The sequence below is a fragment of the Moschus berezovskii genome, chromosome 27, assembly GCF_049115385.1.
Source record: "Moschus berezovskii isolate FMDL1 chromosome 27, NW_MosBer_1.0, whole genome shotgun sequence".
Lineage (NCBI taxonomy): Eukaryota > Metazoa > Chordata > Mammalia > Artiodactyla > Moschidae > Moschus > Moschus berezovskii.
The window spans coordinates 25210261-25233055 of NC_142486.1; the positions used below are offsets into that span (position 1 = coordinate 25210261).

The window sequence follows — 22795 nt, forward strand, 5'->3', positions numbered from 1 at the left end:
ATGTCTTTTCCCCAGTAGTTAAAGTCATTCCCTGCTCTCGTGGAAGACAGACAGAGAGCATGATTGTTTATACCCCCATGATTTTCTCTCCCAAGTGGCAACACCTATTTCTTGAAAGATACAGGCCTCCTTAAGAAGCCTCTTAAAGAGTGAAGCTATAGGGTTGGGTGTCCGAAGGTGAGAGATGGTTTCAAGTCACGGGCCCCACAATATGTGTTGTTACACACAGGATGTCTTCGATTTATTCCTTGGTATTCATGGGTTTGCCTCTAGCTTCCAGCATTCCCTGGCCTCTCTCCTCGGATGTTTTTTTATTTCCTTGGCCTCTGCCTCTGATCAGACCTTCCTCACAGCACACAGCGATCCTTAGAGAGTTTCCTAACTGATTTCAAAGCCTTCTTCAAGCTGATTGCCCCTATCCTCCACGATCATAATAATTCTGATTATTCAGAAAAATTTTGATCAAGGCATTGCCACCTCACCAATACATGTATTAGCCATGGGATGGACATGTGGCCCAGCCTTCTTTCCTATGTAAGAATGACTGGTTCATCTGTAGGCACGTGTTCCAAATGGGCTGGAGAGAGGTTCCTCAGTAATGACCGACAGGCCTAGAAAGAAAGGAAGATTCCCCCTGAGATTGCTGAGCTGTGTGTGCGTCTGCTGTCAAGCTCCCTGGCCTGCAGAGAAGGCCTGACTAGTTGAGATGAATGAGGTGAAGCTTAAAGAGAAGTTGTCTGAAATAGACGGAGAGAAAGAGAGTCCAGGTGGCCCTGAGCTCCTGGCTTCACAGCCAGAGGCCCTGGTTCCTGTAACTCATCCAACAAATACCTCTGAGCGCCTCCTATGTGCTATGCCAGGCTCTGTACTAGAGTGCTGGAAGGTAATTCTACCTTCTGTTTTTTGTTTACCCACATCCTTCCCACAGCACAAGCCTTGGGCCTGGGTGAGCTGGATTTCTGTCACTTGCAACCGGAAGAGTCCTAGCGAAGACACCTTGATATCCAAAGGAGAAAAAAACTCTGCATGTTTAGAATAAAACCTATTGTGATAAATTAAGGAAGTGCTGCATCAGTTACTACACCAGAGGCCAGAGTCAGTGGCAATGTCTGCATTGCTTTGAACAGGCTCCTTCTGGAGGATGGATGCTTTTGGTCACTGTCCACTGAAGCCTTACCTTGGGGTGAACTGAGCCAGTCTTGTCCAGACAAGGGTGGGTCTCCATAAGCTGGGCCTGGACCATCATCATCCACATAAGTAGGATTCACTGGAACGAAGAGACAAGACAATTAATCCCACACTAGTTATTACTGAGCACACAATGGTCAGCAGGAACTTGTTAGTGGGCCATAACTCATAGTCTGAAAAATACTCGTCTGGAGGGGAAGGGATGAACAGATGGAGGTCAGAGGGGTTTGTGTGCTAAGCTGCTTTAGTTATGTCCCACTCTTTGTGACCCTATGGACTGTAGCCCACTAGCCTCCTCTGTCCATGGGATTCTCCAGGCAAAGATACTGTAGTGGGTTGCCATTTCCTCCTCCAATGAATCTTCCTAACCCAGCGATCAAACCCACGTCTCTTATGTCTCCAGCATTGGTAGACAGGTTCTTTACCTCTAGTGCCACCTGGGAAACTTCAGGGGGGTTGAGGACAGTGAAAATACTCCGTAGGATACCCTTATGATGAATACAAGTCATTATATATTTGTTGAAACCCACAGAATGTACCACCCAAGGTGAAATTTAATGGAAACTAAGGACTTTGGGTGATAATGATATGTCCATGTAGGTTCAGATGTAACAAATGTCCCACTGTGGTGGGGGCCCCTGATAATAAGCAAAGCCATACATGTGTTCCCTGGAGTAGGAAATGGCAAACCCTTTCCAGTGTTCTTGCCTGGAGGGTTCCATGGACAGAGGGGCCTGGCGGGCTATGGTCCAAGGAGTCTCAGGGAGTCAGACAAAACTAAATGACTGAGCACACACACATGCACGTGTGGGGCACAGGGTATTTGAGAAATTTGTCACCTTTTCCTCAATGTTACTGTGAACCTAAAACTTCTGTTAAAAAAAAGTCCTACTTTTAAAAATGGTTGCAATGATTGCAAAACTTCCTTCTAGTTGTAGCCTTTTATGATGACACATGGATAAATTTGAAGTCTGTCATGATTTTCTCAGGGACAGAGTCCACTTTCGGCATCTACGTGGTAGTGTCACATTTCAATACATTTTTATTCAACTCATGATAAACAATGAAGTCTAAACTCCACAGCAAAAAACATTGGAGCACATTTTGATGGAGACGTACGAAATTATACCGCGGGAGGTTCTGGAACTTCTTGCCAAGGATCAGTTCCCAGCTTTGCTGCTTTATTAACTATGTGCTCTCTGGCATATGTTACTTAATAGGCTGAGTTTCAATATCTTAGTCTGCAAATCAGGGATAATAATAGGCCTTCACATAGGATTGTTGGGGAAATTGAAGCAGTTAATTTTTGTTGGGGAAACTGAATCAGTTAATATGTGTAACTGATGTAGCTATGTATAAAAGTGCTTGAAAAAAATCCCAGAACACCACAAACTCTTAATATATACTATTGTGGTAAATCAGTTGTTTTTCAGCAAATATTATACTTCCTCCACTTTGGACACCTCCATTGAGGTTGGACTTGGGCATGTGACTTGCCTTTACCAGGGAAACATAGCAGAAATGACAGTTTGCTAGTTCCACACCAAGGACTCAGAGACACCATGTGTTTCTGCTTGCCACTTTGTGTGCTTCCAGCTTATGTCATGGGATGAAGTGGCCCAGGTTAGTTCACTGGGTCAAGAAGGACACTATACCTCAACAGAATCTGTGAACTCAGATCAGACACAACCAAACCCAATCTGGTTCAGTCAAACTCCAAGCAAACCCACAGATGTGTGGGTGAGAAATAAACAATGCGTATTGTGCAACACTGGGTTTTAGACTTGTTTGTTATGCAGCATTCCTATGGCAACAGCTAACTGGTACATCACTTACAGCTGTTGCTTTTAATTCAGTTAGCACTGCTCAAGCACCTACTGTGTGCCAAGCTTTGGAAAATAACATGGAGCCTTGGAAGATACATGGATGAAATGGGTTCTCCTTAAGAAGTGCATAGTCTAACAAGATGGTAGAGCACTGGACAAGAGAATGCTGCAGCTACAACCTTGGTCCTGAAAGGACCCTAGAGAAGGAAGCCACGCTTTATGTAGCCACTTTTAAAAATAGCTTTTTAATTCCAGTGTTCTGCGGAGCTTGGTGGTCAGCAATCCATATTTTCCCTGCTTCTACCCAGCAGTAAAGTGGAGTCAGAGAGATTGGCTGATACAGGCTTTTTTGATTTAGCAGCTAGGTGACCTTGAGCCCGTTTCTCTCTGAATCTCAGTTTTCCCCTCTGTTTTATTTATTTATTTATTTTAAAAATTATTTGGGGACATGTAAAAACCCAGATTTCTGGCTTCTCTAGAAAAATATGAGGATCTGGCCACACGAAGACCATCTTTCTCACATAACCACCATGGGCTTGAACCATCAGCCTCCACACACGGGCACCACTCCTGCCCAATTTGCTCAGATAAATGATGACACTGCTTCTCTTCTCTGCACCCTCAGGGTTCAGCCCTTGTTAAGTGGGTGTTTGAAAGAGGAGGGGTGAACCAGTTCTCTCACTGATCTTTAATGACTGGTCCCAAGCCCATTGAATTTTATTTTCTTCCCAGGAAATGATCCTCTTCTTAACAAATGCTTACCATAGCCATTGCCAGGAGCACCCGGATACAGATTTGCCATCCCCACAGATTTCATTTCAATGCTTTCAGGATAATCAACATCCTCTCTCCCAAGGATGCCCAAGGGGCTGACACCCTCATGGTGAAACGAGGGCCGGACTGAAGATGTTCTGCTGAGCATTCTGCAATCCCAAAACGATGAATCAGTATTCATCTGGTAGCACAGTAAGGACAATCCTCCATCCATCCACCCACCCATCCATTCATTCCACTGAATGCCAACCACGCATGGGCAAGGGGAAGAGAACACAAAGAAAAAGACATGGCTTGTTGACCCTCAAGGAACTCTCCATACAGTCTGGTCGAGCTTCTTAAACACAACCATAAGCAATTATAATACAAGTAGTAACTGGTGAGTATAAGAAGACAGTTCACAGGAAAGAGAAAATTTGGGCTGGGAGTTTGAAGGGAAATCTACATGGAAAAAAGACATCTGACCTGGGATTGGAAGGATAAATCCATACATAGAGAGTTAGGAGTAGGGCATCCAAAGATGAAGAACAGCTCTAATAAACCCACGGGACCAGAAAGTGCTGAATATATAAAAGGAATGCCAGGAAAGTCAATTAACGTGGAGCAACGATTCTCAATTTTATGTATATATCAATTCCCAGGCCTCACCCCAAACAACCAAATAGAAGCTTTGAAAGTTGGCCCAGGTATTTGTATGATTTTTAAGGCCCCCCAGGTAGTTAGGTAATTATAAGCGTCAGCCAAGGTTAAGAACCACTGACTCACAGTATAGGGTTGAGGGAGGGAGAAGATGGGCTTCCCAGGTTGCTCAGTGGTAAAGAAGCCGCCTACCAGTGCAGCAGATGTGGGTTCGATTCCTGGGTTGGGGAGATTCCCCGGACAAGAAATGGCAACCCACTCCAGTATTCTTGCCTGGGAAATCCTATGGACAGAGGAGCCTGGCAGGCTAGAGTCCATGGGGTCGCAAAAGAGTCACACAGGACTTAGCAACTAAACAACAACAACAGCGAGGGCACAGCAGAAGTGGGAGGAGGTCAGTCAGTCTGGGCTTTGGCTGGCATCTTACATTAGCCCAGCACATCCTCATTCTTAAGGTATCATAAGTGAAGTGGTGGAGTCTTTCTCCCAGAGGTTATGGAGAACCATGGAAGATAATAAACGAGGGAGTGACAAGGTCAAAGGCATATTTTCAATGATGAATCAGGCAGTGGGGGATAAGACCAAGGAGGACATTTTGACCTGGTCCTTTTAATCCTCCTGTTTAGGTTCTGAAGACATTTGATCCCACTACACACCCAAATCCCATATATTTTTTTTCTTGTTGTTCAGTTACTAGGTTGTGTCCAACTGTTTGCAACCCTATGGAGTGCAGCATGCCAGGCTTTCCTATCATTTATTACTTCCCAGTTTGCTCAAATTCATGTCCATTGAGACAGTGATGCCATCCAACCATCTCATCCTATGTCACCCCTTCTCCTCCTGTCCTCAATCTATCCCAGACTAAGGGTCTTTTCCAATGAGTCAGCTCTTCACATCAGGTGGCCAAAGTATTGGAGCTTCAGCTTCAGCATCAGTTCTTCCAATGAATATTTAAGGTTGATTTTCTTTAGGATTGACTGGTTAGATCTCCCTGCAGTGCAAGGGACTCTCATGAGACTTCTCCAACACCACAATTCAAAAGCATCAATTCTTAGGCATTCATCCTTCTTTATGTTCCACCTCTCACATCCATACATGACTACTGAAAAAACCGTAGCTTTGACTAGACGGCCCTTTGTCAGCAAAGTAATGTCTTTGCTTTTTAATATTCTGTCTAGGTCCAAGGAGAAAGTGTCTTTTGATTTCGTAGCTGCAGCCACAATCTGCAGTGATTTTGGAGTCCAAGAAAATAAAATCGGTCACTATTTTCACTTTTTCCCCTTCTATTTGCCAGTAAGTTATGGGACCAGATGCCACGATCTTAGTTTTTTGAATGTTGAATATCTTTTTAAAGTAATTATTGAATTTGTTACAATATTGTTTCTGGTTTTTTATGTTTTGGTTTTTGGGCCTCTTCATCAAGAGGCTCATTAGTTCCTCTTCACTTTCTGCCATAAGGGTGGTGTCATCTGCATATCTGAGGTTATTGATATTTCTCCCGGCAATCTTGATTCCAGCTTGTGCTTCATCCAGCCCAGAATTTCACATGATGTACTCTGCATATAAGTTAAATAAACAGGGTGACAACATACAGCCTTGACGTACTCCTTTCCTGATTTGGAACCAGTCCCTTGTTCCATGTCTGGTTCTAACTTGACCTGCACACAGGTTTCTCAGGAGAAGGAGGTCTGGTATCCCTATCTCTTTAAGAATTTTCCACAATGTGCTGTGATCCACACAGTCAAAGGCTTTTGAAGCAGAAGTAGATGTTTTTCTGGAATTTCCTTGCTTTTTCTATGAGTCAATGGATGTTGGCAGCTTGATCTCTGGTTCTTCTGCCTTTTCTAAATCTACCTTGTACATCTGGAAGCTCTCGGTTCACATACTGTTGTAGCCTACCCTGAAGGATTTATGCTGAATTCATAAATATTACTAGTGTGACCCCATGAACTATAGCCTACCAGGTTCCTCTGTCCGTGGGATTTTCCAGACCAGAATACTGCAGTGGGTTGCCATTTCCTTCTCCAACTAGTAGAAATAGTACATACAAAATAAAACTCACATTGGTTAGAATTTCGCAGAGTAAATTTGTTACAGGTTAAAAATAGCCTGAAAAATAAATAAATAATCACATGCTGTTGACAACATGAACGTTGAGAAACTTAACACAGGAAGAATTAGGTTTGGTAGCGCTGTCACCCAAGGTTAACACTGTCAATGACCCAAACTGTACCTAATAAAATTTGTCAGTGACTAAAACTGATGGAAGATTAAAATCTTTTTGACAAAGTTTAGATCTACAGAATCTGAATCAGGAAAAATTAGACTTAAAAATAAACCTCCTTAGAGGAATCCTAACAATGGCAAAAACTATAATCAATAAAACTTGATGAAGACAACCACGATGGAGAAGATCAATGAGTCAAATCCGCTCTAAACATGAAAAGTGGTCAATTCTGGCAATAATCTCAGCAAAATAAAGATGAAAGTGGAAAAAGCCAGAAGTGGCTCAATCATCCTGTATACAAATAATTGAGCTAAATGGATTCCACGGTGTTCGATCTTCAAAAGATTTTCTTGACTAAAGTGCATTCTTGTTGATATAGTTCTGGTTGAAAGGTTTGTGTTCAAAATTATCATCTTGACCCCAATCTCATTGGCGAAGTAGCAGGGTCAAAACATTGCTACAGATCTAAATGTCTTGCACGGACTAGGAAGGAAGAGATAAGAGACTGGGAAGGATGTTATTCAAGCAAGAAGTGATGAAAGATTATGAGCAGTTAAGAGCAGGAAGCCTCAGGCTGAGAATCCAAGGCCCAGGTGAGGTATACAGGTAGGCGTGAAAGTTTCACCATAAATCCAGGTCATGAAAATCATCATAGGTGTCCTTATCCCACTTAAGTTAAAAATTAATTGACTTAATGATCTAACCTTCATCTCCCATCCCCACTGGAGGGAGATTCCAGTACTTACTGCCTGGCCATTTCTGGGTCCTCTGAAGAGCCATAATCATGACCATTCTCAGCACCTGGGTAATCAGGCTCTCCCCAAAAGTTTGTAGAGTTTCGATAGTCCTCAGCACCCGGATAGTCTGGTTCTCCAAAAAAGTGTGGATGGTTAGATTGACTCTCAGCACCTGGATAATCAGGCTCTCCCAGAGAGTCTATGTATGCCTTGACTCTGGGGCTAGCATGTTCCAGATTCCTTCTGGAGCCTGGATGGTTTGAATTGGCTCTGAGGCCCAAAGAGTTCAAGTTTTCCTGAGCTCCAGGGTAGTCTGGTTCTCCCAAGGAGTCGAGATAATCTGGATTTATTCTGGAGCCTGTGTAGTTTCCACTGCCTTTGGAACCAGGAAAATCAGGATTTCGTTGAGACTGAGAGTAGTCTGGCTCTCCAGATGAGCCTGGCTGGTATGGATTCCTCTGAGATCCAATATACTCTGGTTCTGCCAAGGATTTGGGATACTCTGTCCGTGAAGAGTATGGATGGCTCCTGGTGCCAGGGTAGTCTGGGTTACTCCAAGATCCAGGATAATCTGGTTCTGCTAGAGACCCAAGATAGTCTGGACTTGTTCTGGACTCTGCTGGGTATGGGTTGCTCCTGGTGCTGGGGTCATCTGAGTTGTTCAGAGGACCTGGAGTTTTCAAATACCCCTGAGCATGGTTCCAAGACCCAGAATAGTCAGGGTAATCTGGGTATTCCTCAGAAGCATTATTCCTGTAGGCAGACATGTTTACTCTGGAGCATTAAAATGAATCTGCAGTTATTCAGCAATCTCTTTCTTTATCTGAAAAACAAAAGGAAGGAAGCATCAGATTTTTTTCCCTTTCTTCCCTGCAAAATTGATGGTTACCTTGCATTTTTCCCTTCCTAGTTAGGTACACAACTGTCCAAAATAGAGACTAAATCTCCCAGCCTCCTGTGCCTCTAGGTGCAGCCATGGTGGGCAATGAGATGTGGGCAAAAGCGGTATATACTACTTCTAGGCTGTGCTGTTAAAGGGAAGGGGTACGCCTCCCTTTCTCAGTCTTCCCGCTTCCATGGACTGGAATGTGGAAATGATGGGGTGCCATTTGGGCCGTCTGTGGATGGTGACTGCATCCATGAAATCAAAAGATGCTTGCTCCTTGGAAGGAAAGCTATGACAAACCTAGACAGCGTATTAAAAAGCAGAGAGGTCACTTTGCCAACAAAGGTTTGTCTAGTCAAAGCTATGGTTTTCTCCAGTAGTCATGTATGGATGTGAAGCCTGTTCAGTTCACTTTAGTAGCTCAGTCATGTCCAACTCTTTGTGATCCCATGAATCCCAGCACGCCAGGCCTCCCTGTCTATCCCCAACTCCTGGAGTTCACTCAAACCCATGTCCATCGAGTCAGTGATGTCATCCAGCCATCTCATCCTCTGTCATTCCCTTTTCCTCCTGCCCCCATCCCTCCCAGCATCAGAGTCTTTTCCAGTGAGTCAACTCGTCGCATGAAGTGGCCAAAGTATTGGAGTTTCAGCTTTAGCATCAGTCCTTCCAATGAACACCCAGGACTGATCTCCTTTAGAATGGACTGGTTGGATCTCCTTGCAGTCCAAGGGACTCTCAAGAGTCTTCTCCAGCACCACAGTTCAAAAGCATCAACTCTTTGGCGATCAGCTTTCTTCACAGTCCAACTCTCACATCCATATATGACCACAGGAAAAACCATAGCCTTGACTAGACGGACCTTGGTTGGCAAAGTAATGTCTCTGCTTTTTAATATGCTATCTAGGTTGGTCATAACTTTCCTTCCAAGGAGTAAGCGTCTTTTAATTTCATGGCTGCAATCACCATCTGCAGTGATTTTGGAGCCCCCAAAATAAAGTCTGACACTGTTTCCACTGTTTCTCCATCTATTTGCCATGAAGTGATGGGACCAGATGCCATGATCTTAGTTTTCTGAATGTTGAGCTTTAAGCCAATTTTATCACTCTCCTCTTTCACTTTCATCAAGAGGCTTTTGAGTTCCTCTTCACTTTCTGCCATAAGGGTGGTGTCATCTGCATATCTGAGGTTATTGATATTTCTCCCAGCAATCTTGATTCCAGCTCGTGCTTTTTCCAGCCCAGCGTTCCTCATGATGTACTCTGCATGCAAGTTAAATAAGCAGGGGGACAATATACAACCTTGACGTACTCCTTTTCCTATTTGGAACCAGTCTGTTGTTCCATGTCCAGTTCTAACTGTTGCTTCCTGACCTTCATACAGGTTTCTCAAGAGGCAGGTCAGGTGGTCTGTTATTTGCATCTCTTTCAGAATTTTCCACAGTCTATTGTGATCCACACAGTCAAAGGCTTTGGCATAGTCAATAAAGCAGAAATAGATGTTTTTCTGGAACTCTCTTGCTTTTTCCATGATCCAGCGGATGTTGGCAATTTGATCTCTGGTGCCTCTGCCTTTTCTAAAAGCAGCTTGAACATCTGGAGATTCACGGTTCACGTATTGCTGAAGCCTGGCTTGGAGAATTTTGAGCATGACTTTACTAGTGTGTGAGATGAGTGCAATTGTGCAGTAGTTTGAGCATTCTTTGGCATTGCCTTTCTTTGGGATTGGAATGAAAACTGACTTTTTCCAGTCCTATGGCCACTGCTGAGTTTTCCAAATTTGCTGACATATTGAGTGCCCCACTTTCACAGCATCCTCTTTCAGGTTTTGAAATAGCTCAACTGGAATTCCATCACCTCCACTAGCATTGTTCGTAATGATGCTTTCTAAGGCCCACTTGACTTCACATTCCAAGATGTCTGGCTCTAGGTGTGATCACACCATTGTGATTATCTTGGTCATGAAGATCTTTTTTGTACAGTTCTTCTGTGTAATCTTGCCACCTCTTCTTAATATCTTCTGCTTCTGTTAGGTCCACACCATTTCTGTCCTTTATTGCATGTGTTACTTCCAAGCAAAATAAGAGTCAAAAACACAACCTTCTAGTGTCTTTACCCTGCCATGGCAACCAGTGACATTTCAGATGGAGACCCATTCTTCACCCAGAGACCGCGTGAGTAAATGGAGCACAATCCACCCCAATAACCCATGATAGCATTTCATGGGCAAGAAATAAACTTTCAGGAGTTAAGCCATTGAGATTTTGAGTTTGTTTCTTAATGCAGCAGAGTCTAGCCTAGCCTGACAATACAAGATCATTTAGAATCTTTGACAAATATATTTTTGTGTATTATATGAATATATATATTTGTGAATATATTCATGAATGAATGAACTGTTGGCTGATCACATATAACATCTGTCTACTTATCTGTCAATCATTTACTTATTTACCTGTTTATCTATGTGTGTTTATGCGTATGTATTGTATGAACATACCTATTCATACAACACACACATTTAATATATGTATTCATGAATGTATTTATGAATATATAAGCTCATGAATATATTCATACAACACACATAGATACTATATGTGATCAGCCAATAATGAGTTTCAATCTGCTGGTACAATTCTCTGTTCTACTGACGTCATTTGACAGGAGTTTGTGTAATGCGCTTATCTTTTTCACAGACCAGGCACAAATGTGCTCTAACCACTACTGCCTAGTGGGACAAATCCCTAAGTAAGCAAAGAGATAAGCCCACAGAAAATGACTGAAAGAAAAGAGAAGGGAGGAAATAACTACAAGGAAATAGTCTGGAGCTGACAGGGAAATTAAGTGGGAGTGGTCTTCTGAGAAATTTACTCATAGTTTCCTACCAACTATTAGAGGTACAAATATCCTGTCCTTTCCAAGGAAAAATTTCTCTTTGTGCCTTGGAAGACGCTCAAATACATATATATTTTCCTTTTTATAGAAATATAGTTGATGTACAATATTATGTAAGTTATAGGTATACAATTTTAATTGTTATACTGCATTTAGAGTTATTATAAAATTTGGGTTTTAGATTTTATAGAGTATATTATATATTTTTTGCCTTTAAATTTTGTTGCTCTGGTGTCTTCCCAATAAGAGCCATTGAATCATCTATTCTGAGTCCTCCTTTTGACATCCATTTAGGGTTTCCTACTTCACTGTTTCATTGGTTTTCAGTCACATTCCCACACAATTATATGTCTTTTGAATCTGTTAATTGCAAGCTCCCTATTTGATCTTGCAAATTTCCTGGTTTGAATGGGTGATCATAACAACCTTGCATTTAGCTAGTCCACTAATATTCAAGGGATAAATTACATCCTAGAATCTTTATAAAGTCACAGACAAGCTATTTATCTGGATCTCTACTGCCTCTTACCTTTCGCAGACTTAAAGCAGCATAAGCCAAAGCAAGTCACTCCCGATCTTTGTTCTGCAGTCACCAAAATGACCTCACAAAACAGTGACATGGAGTCATTAAGGCCAAGCTTTATGTGTAATGAGAAAAAAATGGAAACAATCCAAAAACCCATCAACAAGGGATGGATCAAACTGGTGACAGCACGCCTGCATAATGGAATATCATGGAGCTAAAAACAAATGCTCTAGATCTCCATGTTCCAGCAGAATACAGCTAGCTTTGTATGGCTCTTCTTTCTAATCTCCTTTTCCCGTCTCCTGCCCAACCCCAAGTTAGAATCACGAGGCACTCGTAAACTGCACAAAGGTTAATTTTGCTAATCAAGGCCAGTTATTACCTGAAAGACGAAAAGCTAACCTGACCACCACCAAATGCAGGACATCACCCCATAAGGGGCAAAATGAGGCCACAAATTCTCATTTCAGCTGCATGTTCTATCTTCTAATGAACTTTGTTGTTTCAACACAAGACAACCTTTCAACCTAAATGAAACTGACATGCTTATAAATGGTATATAATACATACAAATTTAAGATCCACAGTCAAAGTTATCAAAGTGAGTCTGTAGAAAATTTTAATTAGTTCCAAACAGCCACCATCATTTTGATTTAGATCAACTGAATTTTTCAGGTTTTTCTTTTTTTTGGGGGGTGCTACATTTTATTTTGCTAACTAAAGACATTAAAAGCAACAACAGTTACCATGACCTACTATCACTGTTATTTCATGAAAAATTTTATAGACATTTTTTAAAAGGAAAAAAGTCCCAATCTAAAAAGGAAGAACAGTCCATTTAATTGAGTAGATTAACCTTCTTAAAAACTTACATCTCTATCCTCGTTTTTCTCACTTTGTCCCAAACGAATGCAAACTTCATACAAACTGACTTGGCCTTCAGATGCTGTTGGAACTACAGAGTCGGATGGAAGTGTGTTTTCTCTCCCACTGGCTGTTGATAGAACCTGGATCCAGGACGATTTCCAGAAGGTTATAGTCCTTAACAGGAGTCTGAAGTCTGAAAATTCCCAGCTGCTGATTGCAGGCCATACATCCTGAAAATCAGATGACAGAGGACTTTGACTTCTGCAAGAGATGGTGTCACACCACACCCCTTACGGGTGCCTATGAAGGAGGGACACGCTAGTTCAATGCCTTCTTATTTTCTTTCCTAAGACTTTTTTAAAATGGACAACAATCAAGTATAGAGAAAAAAAGAATCAATACTAGCAAATACTAATCTTTTTCATGTTAATTCTAGATTTGTGCTTATTTTCTCAAGGAAACAAAACACGACTGGTAAAATGGAAACTCTCAAACTTCCCCTAACCCAGTTTTTCACCACTATCCCCCTCCCCCTTTCTCTGTCCAGAAGCCAGCACGATCTGAATTTGGTTGGTGATTTTCCACTTCATATTGTTTATATGTTGACCACTGTTAGGGGTTGAATTATGTCCCCAGTAAAAGATATGCGGAAGTACTTAACCTCTGGTATCCCAGTTTGTGACCTTATTAGGACATAGGATCTTCCAACAGGTAATCAAGTTAGAATGACGTCATTGAGGTCCAGCAGGACTGTTGTCCTTGTTAGCAGAGGACCTTTGGACAGGCCATGCACACAGAGAGGAGCATATGGAGAGACAATGGGAGGATGCCATGAAGACTGGCGTTCTCCTGCCTCAGGCCAAGGATTACTCGAAGTTGGAAGAGGCTAGCAAGGCTCCTTCCACTGCATGCATTGGAGGCACCATTACCCTCCCAGCACCTTGATTTCAGGCTTCCAGCCTGCAGAACTGTGAGACAGTACATTTCTCGTAAGCCATCCAGTCTGTGGTACCTTGTCAGGCATTATCAAAGTCCACTGGGAAATAAATCAGCTGTCCCCCCACCCCACCTTACCCCTGCCTTTGAGAATGGCTGAGCTAAACTGAGATTAACACAGGAGATCTAAAAAAGGGCTTTTCCAGCTCTCTAAGTTCATGATATAAAGAAAAATTTGCAGGAAAAAAGGAAAGGGAAGGGAAACAGAGGTGAGATCTTTTCATTAAAGAGGAAGAAGTGGACGTTTTGTAAGATTAAGAAGTGAAAGGGATGTATCAATACTTCTGAGACATACTACCACCTGCCTGCTCAGAATCAGGCAGCAGGGGCATACACTTGCTCAGTCTCCACTCGTTTTGGTGGGGGCACTCTTCATGCTCTCATTTTCTTGTTCACCCTAAGTCGTGTCTGACTCTTTGAGACCCCACGAACTACAGCACACCAGACTTCCCTGTCCTTCACTATCTCCCTGAGTTTGCTCAAACTCAAGTCCATTAGTCAGCGATACCAGCCAACCATCTCATCCTCTGTTGCCCCCCTTTTCCTCTTGCCCTCAGTCTTGCCTAGCCTCAGGGTCTTTTCCAGTGAGTCAGCTGTTCGCATCAGGTGGCCAAAGTACTGGAGCTTCAGCTTCAGCCTCAGTCCTTCCAATGAACACTCAGGGTGATTTCCTTTAGGATTGACTGGTTTGATCTCCTTGCTGTCCAAGGGACTCTCAAGAGTCTTCTCCAGCACCACAGCTCAAAAGTATCACTTCTTCAGTGCTCAAACTTTTTTTTTTCAATAATTTAAAACCATTCTCAGTTCCAGGGGTGGCATTTATGGAGGGGAGTTTGCCAAACCTTGTATAAACACGCTGGCCTGTTTTCCTGGGTCATGAACTTTGTACATGCTGTTCCGTCCACCTAGAATGCTTTTCCCTACACTCCTGGTCTGGTTAACTCCTCATCCTTAAGGAGTCAGCTTCAATGCCGCCTTCACAGAGAGGCCTCCCTTATTCCTCCACATCCAAACAATTCTCCTTGTGTTTCTCTCATAGCATCCTGCCCCCTTTTCCATAGGACTTAGAAATTTGTAATTATATATTAATTTTGTGCACTTATTGTCCAAAATGTGTCTTCCATTGACTGAGAGCTCTGTGAGGGTAGGAGTTGTTCTATTTTGCTCAGTATCTCTCCCGGATCTAGCACCATGCCTGGCCCATAGGAGACAAAGCAGACACTCAATATTTGTTGAAGGGATGAAGGAATGTTGTCTCACAAAGTTCTCATTCATGACATGCACCGCCTGGAGCCCATCTTGTTGGCAGCCAGTGGGAGGGCAAACCAATCTAACTGGGATCTGCTGGACCATCCTGGGAGAGTGGGGAGTGGGGAAATGTTCACTCAGACCTTCTCAGGCCCGGGTCCACTGTGGCCACAGACACAACCCATTTATAAACTGAGGATTTCAGATCATCGCAGGGATTCTTGAAAGGAGAAATTTCCTCATGAAAAATAACAAGATTTTATTATTTATTATCTCCCAGCGAGAGCTCCTTCCTTTTTATTTCTTGTTCAGTGATTCAAGTTAATAACTACATCATCTCCATTAGTGCTAATGGTTCTTCAGCAACTCTCTGAATGGGCCACTGTCCCTTTTTCAATGAGGAGAGAGCAAAACTCAAGTTTAGAACCTTCATGAGGCCGCAACTTATGACTGGACTCTAACAATTTCACTTTTACATTAACATGCAACAAAATATTTGGATATATAGTTCTGGGAGCAGATGCACAGCCACCGCAATCGGGATACAGACAGTTTCATCATCTTAAATCCCCTCTGCCATTCCCTGAAATCTCCCGCCTCCCATCCTCAGCCCAAGAAGGGCCTGTTCTCCATCCCAATGGTTTTGCGTTTTTCAAAATGTCATATAAATGAAACCATACAGAATGTAGCCTTTGACATGCTTCTTTCACAATCTAGAATTTAATAACATGGTTTGGTTTTCCCTGTGTGTATGTACGTCTATGGGGTTCCCTGGCAGCCCAGACAGTAAAGAATCTGCTTGTAATGCAGGAGACCCGGGTTCGATCCCTGGGTCAGAAAGATTCACTGGAGAAGGGAATGACTTCCCCCTCTAGCACGCTTGCCTGGAGAATTCTATGGACAGAGGAGCCTGGCGGGCTACAGTCCATGGGGCTGCAAAGAGTTGGACATGACTGAGCAACTAACACTTTTCACTTTTTTCATATGTCTATAAATACATATAATGGAGAAGGAAATGGCAACCCACTCCAGTGTTCTTGCCTGGAGAATCCCAGGGACGGGGGAGCCTGGTGGGCTGCCGTCTATGGGGTCGCACAGAGTCGGACACGACTCAAGTGACTTAGCAGTAGCAGCATAAATACATATAAAGATAAATAAATATAATAATGTTTATAAAATAAATATGACTATATAGTCACCTATATCTCTAAGCAGTGATACAAATTTTCCATTTATAATAATGACATGTTTCCTTTTACAATAAATCTATCAGGTTAAAAAAAGATAAATAATAACATTCATAGCACAAAAGGGGGGTAACAAGTATGAAGGTGGAATGCAAATGACAATATTGAGGGAAACAACGGACATTATACAATAATATAATTACATACTCTCCTCTTCCCCTCCACACACATTCAAAATGCCAGTCAAAATTCTAAGAATTCCTGAAAGGGAAGGAAAAGGAATTTAAAAAGAAGACATTGATCATTCCCAGGTATCTCATTTGAGTCAAACCCTCATCATCGCAGTTCTAGAAGCTTCGATTCCTTTCCAGAACCTGATCTTGGGAAGTCAATTCTCACACAAAAAACAAAGACCACCGCATGTCTGAGAGCGGTGCCCAGGCATGAGGCCACACGCTCAAACACATCCACATCTCAGCGGAGACCTAGATTTTATTTGCTCACAAGTACCTTGTTGTTCTTCTGGGCTGGTCATGTTAGCTTAGTGATTATTTTGGCTGTCATCATTGAAGCCACTGTAAACAAATATCTTAGAATCCTTTATCTGTGGGGAAAGCGCAGAACAAGGAAATAAAACCAAGGAAATCAATCTCTTTAAAGCATGTGAGGGAAAATCCTTCGATCACCCAGTTAACTAATTCATCCCGGAACTAAACATTTGTTAGCTAGCACCCCATGAGAGTCTTCTCCAGGAACTAAATTGTTTTAGAAACTGTTTTTGCCTTTGCCTCAGGCACATTCAAGACCACACACTGGAGCCCTCAGAAAATAAGGTTTGCTTTGCTTTGAATAGAAGGGGAAAAAATAACAAAACATCTTGTCTTTTTTCAAGTTTTCAACAAAGAATTTACTAAATTTTAAGAGATTTGCTTAATTCCCAAGGAACAGTAGTTGTATTTTATGAATGCCAAAGAATGTAAGATTTTTAGCTTGTTAAGCACATAAGAAAGTGTCAAAGACTAGAAAATGAACATGAATTTTCATCCTATGAAGGACATCACCTTGACATAGCAAAAATCTATCCAAAGAATGGTCTGGTGGGCTACATTTAGCACTGAGGTAGCCCTGGAGAAGAAAATAGCAATCCATTCCAGTATTCTTGCCTAGATAATCCCATGGACAGAGGAGCCTGGTGGGCTACAGTCCATGGGGTAGCAAAGAGTCGGACACGACTGAGAGACTCACTTTCTGAGTTCAGTCCCAGACCATTGCAACCAAGTGAATATTACAATAAAGTGAGTCACGTGAATTCTTTTTGTTTTCCAGTGCATATAAGATTTATGTTTATATATATTGTGGTCTATTAAGTATGCAATAGTGTTATGTCTTTAAAAAACAATGGATATACTTTAATTTAAAAATATTTAATAGCTAAAAATGGGAACTGTTATCTGAGCCTCCAACGAGTCAATCTTTTTGCAATACTAACATCAAAGATCACCGTTCACAGATCACCATAACAAAATAATAGTGAAAAAGTTTAAAATGTGCGAGAATTACCAAAATGTGATGCAGAGACACAAAGTCAGCAAATGCTGTTGGAAAAACAGCACCAATAGACTTGCTTGATGCAGCGTGGACACAAACGTTCAATCTGTAAAAAAAACCACAATATAAATTGAGGTGTGCCTGTAGAACTTTTTATAATGATGGAATAGTTCTATATCACACTGTCAAATACAGCAACCAGTGACCACATGTATCTAGCGAGTACTTAAAATGTGGTTAGTGCAACTGTGCAACAGAGGAACTGAATTTATAATTTTATTCAGATGGTAAAGAATATGCCTGCAATGCAGGACACCTGGGTTTAATCCCTGGGTCGGGAAGATCCTCTGGAGAAGGGAATGGAAACCCACTCCAGTATTATTGCCTGGAGAATGCCATGGACCGAGGAGCCTGGCAGGCTACCATCCATGGGGTCGAAAAGAGACATGACTGAGTGACTAACACTCCATTACCTTTAATGTAGATAACCATGAGTGATTATGGGACCACCAGTGCAAGTCTAGGGAAGGAAAAGAGAGTGAAGCATAGAGCCTAAAGGAACTGCAACATTTAAAGCATCGCTGCTCTGTGTGTTTTGGGGGCCATCAAGCTGGATGCCCAGGAGAGTCACCCAGAAGCCTAAGGGAGATGGGGACCCGTGGATCATCAGGTGACCAACTTGTCCCAGTTTCCCCAGGACATTCTCGATTTTAGCACTGAAAGTTCCATGTCCTGGAAACCTGCCAGTCCCAGGAAGACCACCCTAGTTCAGGTCCCATCCCCAGAAGTTTTGATTCAGTGGGTTTGGAGTGGGACCTGGGAAGCTGCCTTTTTATCAGGTTCCGTGCATGAAGGTTTGAGAATCACTGCAAATTAGCCAGGGAACAGATCAGCAAGGAGCAGACAGAGAAGTGGAAGGAGAAGGGGACATGTGAGGACTGCGTGCCTTCCTGCCTGACTGACTGCCCCAGCCCTTCCCAGAAGAACAAGGATCCCTTTCTGGGAGAGCTGGACCCAACACAAGGAGCCACCATGGCTTCTATACCTGCAAAGTCCTGCTGGGAGGAGTGGGTGATTCTGCTGCCCAAGGAGGGACCCCACTTCTTGAAGACCCCGCCTCTTCCCCTCCCCCACTGTCAATGTGCTCAGAATCCTGCCCAGAGCCGGGAAAAGACTCTGATGCTGGGAGGGATTGGGGGCAGGAGAAGAAGAGGACGACAGAGAATGAGATGGCTGGACGGCATCACCGATTCGATGGACATGAGTTTGAGTGAACTTCGGGAGTTGGGGCCTGGCGTGCTGCGATTCTTGGGGTTGCAAAGAGTCAGACACGACTGAGCGACTGAACTGAACTGAACTGAACTGAACTGAAGTGACAGCCAGGCAGTGAGAGACCACCCCTTCAGCTAACTGCCCAATAGCCACCCAATCCCACCAAGCAATGTACCAGCCCAGCCCCTCACACGCCCCCACCAGTACTCCGAAAATAGGCAGGGGACTGGGAAAACCCCCTACCAGTGGACTGGGGGAACTTTCCTTACTCTAGCACACGCGCACATCTCCCTCTAGTCCAATCCAAAAGCCACTTTGATGGCTATTGGACTCATTAACTGCTCATGAATATCCCATGAATACATACATCTAATTATAATAGACAGAATTCTGGCAAGGCCAGGCGTGGTAGAGGATCTTGTTACATAACCTGCAGCTGTCAGTCAAGGCTGTCAATTAATGACCCCTCTGGATTATGCAAATGACCCTGCCTTAAAAACTAGGTACCCCAGTCCTCCAGGGCCATTTGCCTCCCTTGGCCTAGCCCACCTCTCTTGAGGTGTTCTCTCTGTTCTTTCTTTGATCCTTTCTGACCTGTTCTTTCTTTGATCATTTTTAATAAGCTTTCTTGCAGTGGGTAAGACCTTATATTCTGCTTTGCCCCTTACCAAGAACTAAGGCCCACAGGAGGAAGGGTCTCCAGACTCTTCTTCCACCAACACTTGGTGCCTCTCCCTACCCTGGGGCTGGGGATCTTCCTATTCTCTACCACTGGGTGTCAGAAAGGCAGGAGGGGCCGGTAAAGGTTGAGCTTCATCTACACTGTGATTTTGGGTCTGAGTCAAGCCTCCCTGGTTTAGAAGAAAAACAACCCCTTTCTAAATCCACCTTTGGGACTAGAAGCTTAGTTCTTAGACTAATTCAGATTTCTATAACAGTCCTATTATAAGGCCTATTTAAAAAAACATTATATAACACAATCTAAGTATTATTCCAGATTTGCAGACAGGAAAAGAGAAACGGAAACCAATAACAAAACAACAAATACGTATATGCCAGGCATGTTATGAGAACTTCACAGGTGTTAACCCATTAAATCCCTAACATAGCCTTAGTAATAGATGCTATTATTATCCTCATTCTACTGAGAAGGACACGAAGGCACAGAGAGGCTAAGTAACTTGGCCAAGAAACACAGCCAACACAGTGAAATGCACTATCATAAACGGCCTTTCCTCTTAGGGAAGAGAATCCTCTCTTTTTCAACTTGCTTGTCCAGCATTCACATTTTGAATATGGTCATCTTTTTGCCCATGCTGAGTAAGTATAAAGTTAGGCATGGGAAGTTTCTAGATTCAGGGCTATTTGCAGCAAGGCCAGGAGCCGGGTGAGGGAGTAAGATCCTGGCCTGAGATACACATTCAAGTGGTGCCCAAAATTCCAGTAATCAGGATCAATAACATTTTAATGCAATATTTTTTAACGTAGGAAAAATGCAAAAATCCATGATGAACTAAAAGTCAACATTTTCAACAAAGACAGGTCAGGATTACTAAATTGTCCTCTGTTCCCATTTGGCTGAGTATGGACTGCCTGGCAGGCTGCTGGTGCTGCTGCTAAGTCACTTCAGTCGTGTCCGACTCTGTGCGACCCCATAGACGGAAGCCCCATCCCTGGGATTCTCCAGGCAAGAACACTGGAGTGGGTTGCCATTTCCTTCTCCAATGTGTGAAAGTGAAAAGTGAAAGTGAAGTCGCTCAGTCGTGTCCAACCCTTAGCGACCCCACGGACTGCAGCCTACCAGGCTCCTCCATCCATGGGATTTTCTAGGCAAGAGTACTGAAGTGGCTTGCCATTGCCTTCTCCAGGCAGGAGCCCACAATCCTTGATCCTTGATGACACTCCCATATAGCGTCATCTCACCCCAGGAATGGAGGTTCTGGGGGCAAAGAAAGTCATCTTACTGGAGATCACCACTTAGCTCCTCTCTTTTTAAGGTCTTTCCCCTGATCAGACAATTCTAAGTCAAGCCTCCACCACAGGAGAAAAGTCTGCCTGTCACTATTTTGCATATATTAGGGATGCAAATACAGGAAGTATTGGAAGCAGTAACTATGGTTCCCAGTTCCTCTGTTGAATTATAGAAATAGGACGTTCTTTCCTTCTTTTAAAAACCTGATTCAAATGCTATAGAAAGCAGAACTTGTTTGTTCGGGCTTGGAAAAATCCAGAAAACTTACCCAGTCTCTTCTTTCCCTCAAATAAAGAGTGTCTTTCCTAGAAATGACCTTGCCTAATAATTAGCATTCCATCAACACGTAGGTTTGTCTCTGGGAACACTGAACCTTCAGTGGCTGGAAATAACCCGAGCAGTAATACAGTCCAGTCTCCTTTTACTCCATTCCGGGACCTCTTGTCAAACATGATCTATCATATGACTCACTGAACTGTCAGAAAGTTCCACCTGACCCTGCCTCTGAGGAGAGAACACTTCTGGCGAAAGAGGACTCTAAACCCCACCCTTGACATCCAACTCCATTGGAGGTCCGTTTGCCAATCTGTGCAGAAGGAATCTAGTAAAATAGCAACAATAACTAATAAAAACGAATCAAGACAGCACCATTTGTTGAGAGCTTAACTCAGCACCAGGCACCATGCTATGCATTTGTAACTGAATTCTCAAGCAACCTTATGGAGAAGTACTATTATCTCTATTTTATGATGATTACATTGAAGCCCAGAGAGGTTAAGTAATTAGCTCAAGGTCACACATTTACAGATAGAATGAAATTCAAACTGTTTCCTTTCTGCCTGAACTTTAATCATCATCGTCATCGTTGTTATCAGAGGAAGAAGGGAAGGATGAGAAGGAAGAGTCAGAGGTAACATTTACTGAGTGCCGACAGGGCCCCGTATGTTCCGATTAGCGCTGACAGCCCCACATAGGAGTGGGAGCTCTTAACACACTACTCATCCTACAGACAAGCAAGCTGAAGCCAGAAAGCACCTCCCCCAGCATCTCCCAGTGAGGACCCAGGAAGCCGAGATTCCAGTGCAGGCAGACAGCTCTAGAGCTTTCTCTTTAGCCAGCACACGGCTTTGCCTCCTACTTCCCCATAGTTATTCTTTCCTCTAACAAATATTTATTGTGCATTTATTCTGTACATAGCACCTGGTGCTAAGCAACAGAACAGCCCCAGTTTTGGCCCCTTCCACGACTCGTTCCCAAGCATTCCACATCATTTCTGTGACCCACCCCCAACCCTTCTTCAAAGTGCCCTCTCTTACCTGCGCCCCATCTTTCAGGGATAGGCAGGCGTTTCCTCTCTAATCTGCAGAGACAATGAGGGTCCTCTTTTCTTACTAACACATAAGACCCATGTTTTTCTGCCTTAAACACAACCCTGCTTGCTCTCTTGGTCATGCCTCTGAGCTCCCAGGGAGAGGATGTCCTACCAGCTTATGGCAGTTTTATGCCACCCTGGTTATTTTCTCCCCTCTTGTCAGCCAACGGATAACTGGGTCTCACCCATTATACACAGATCAGTCCTTGACTTCCAACTTCATGGCTGCACCATGGCCTCTGTGTGCTGGGTTTGAGGAGAAGGTGGGGAGAGCCTTAACTCAGGGCCTTTGTGTATTTATTTCTTCCTGAATGCCAGCCCCGCCCTCTCATCAACGTTCTTTCAGCATCAGTGCAATGAAAGATCAAAGTTTTTCCTACAGGTTATTTGATTTCTTAAACACTATAAGGAAGTTAGTTTTGTTTTTGTTTTTGTTTTTTTTCCCAGAAAGCTTAGCTTTTCATTTTCACAAGAAGGTCATTCTGGAACAGACTGCTCCACTAGGCACCCTCAGGCACTGGCCACTCTCCTGCAGATTCAGCCCCTGGGGCAATATATTCAGACCTTACAGGTTTAACTTCGTAATTATGATGGCCTGACTTTCAGGGACATAGGGTAGTGTGGAACCAGCTC

At 43.1% G+C, this 22795-nt stretch overlaps 1 protein-coding gene across 1 annotated transcript in view; it reads right to left on the reverse strand.

The window, feature by feature from the left end:
* TMC5 (transmembrane channel like 5) overlaps positions 1-22429 on the reverse strand; it is a 66902-nt gene extending 44473 nt beyond the window's left edge. Inside the window, exons 1-7 of the mRNA XM_055409575.2 lie at positions 22348-22429; positions 17559-17652; positions 16509-16602; positions 12573-12797; positions 7401-8214; positions 3777-3937; positions 1178-1267 (exon numbers count right to left, since the gene is read on the reverse strand). Of these exons, the coding sequence (XP_055265550.2) occupies positions 1178-1267; positions 3777-3937; positions 7401-8158 (1009 nt within the window). The 5' untranslated portion in view covers positions 8159-8214; positions 12573-12797; positions 16509-16602; positions 17559-17652; positions 22348-22429. The remainder of the gene's footprint in view (positions 1-1177; positions 1268-3776; positions 3938-7400; positions 8215-12572; positions 12798-16508; positions 16603-17558; positions 17653-22347) is intronic.
* Between the last annotated feature and the right edge of the window lie 366 nt (positions 22430-22795).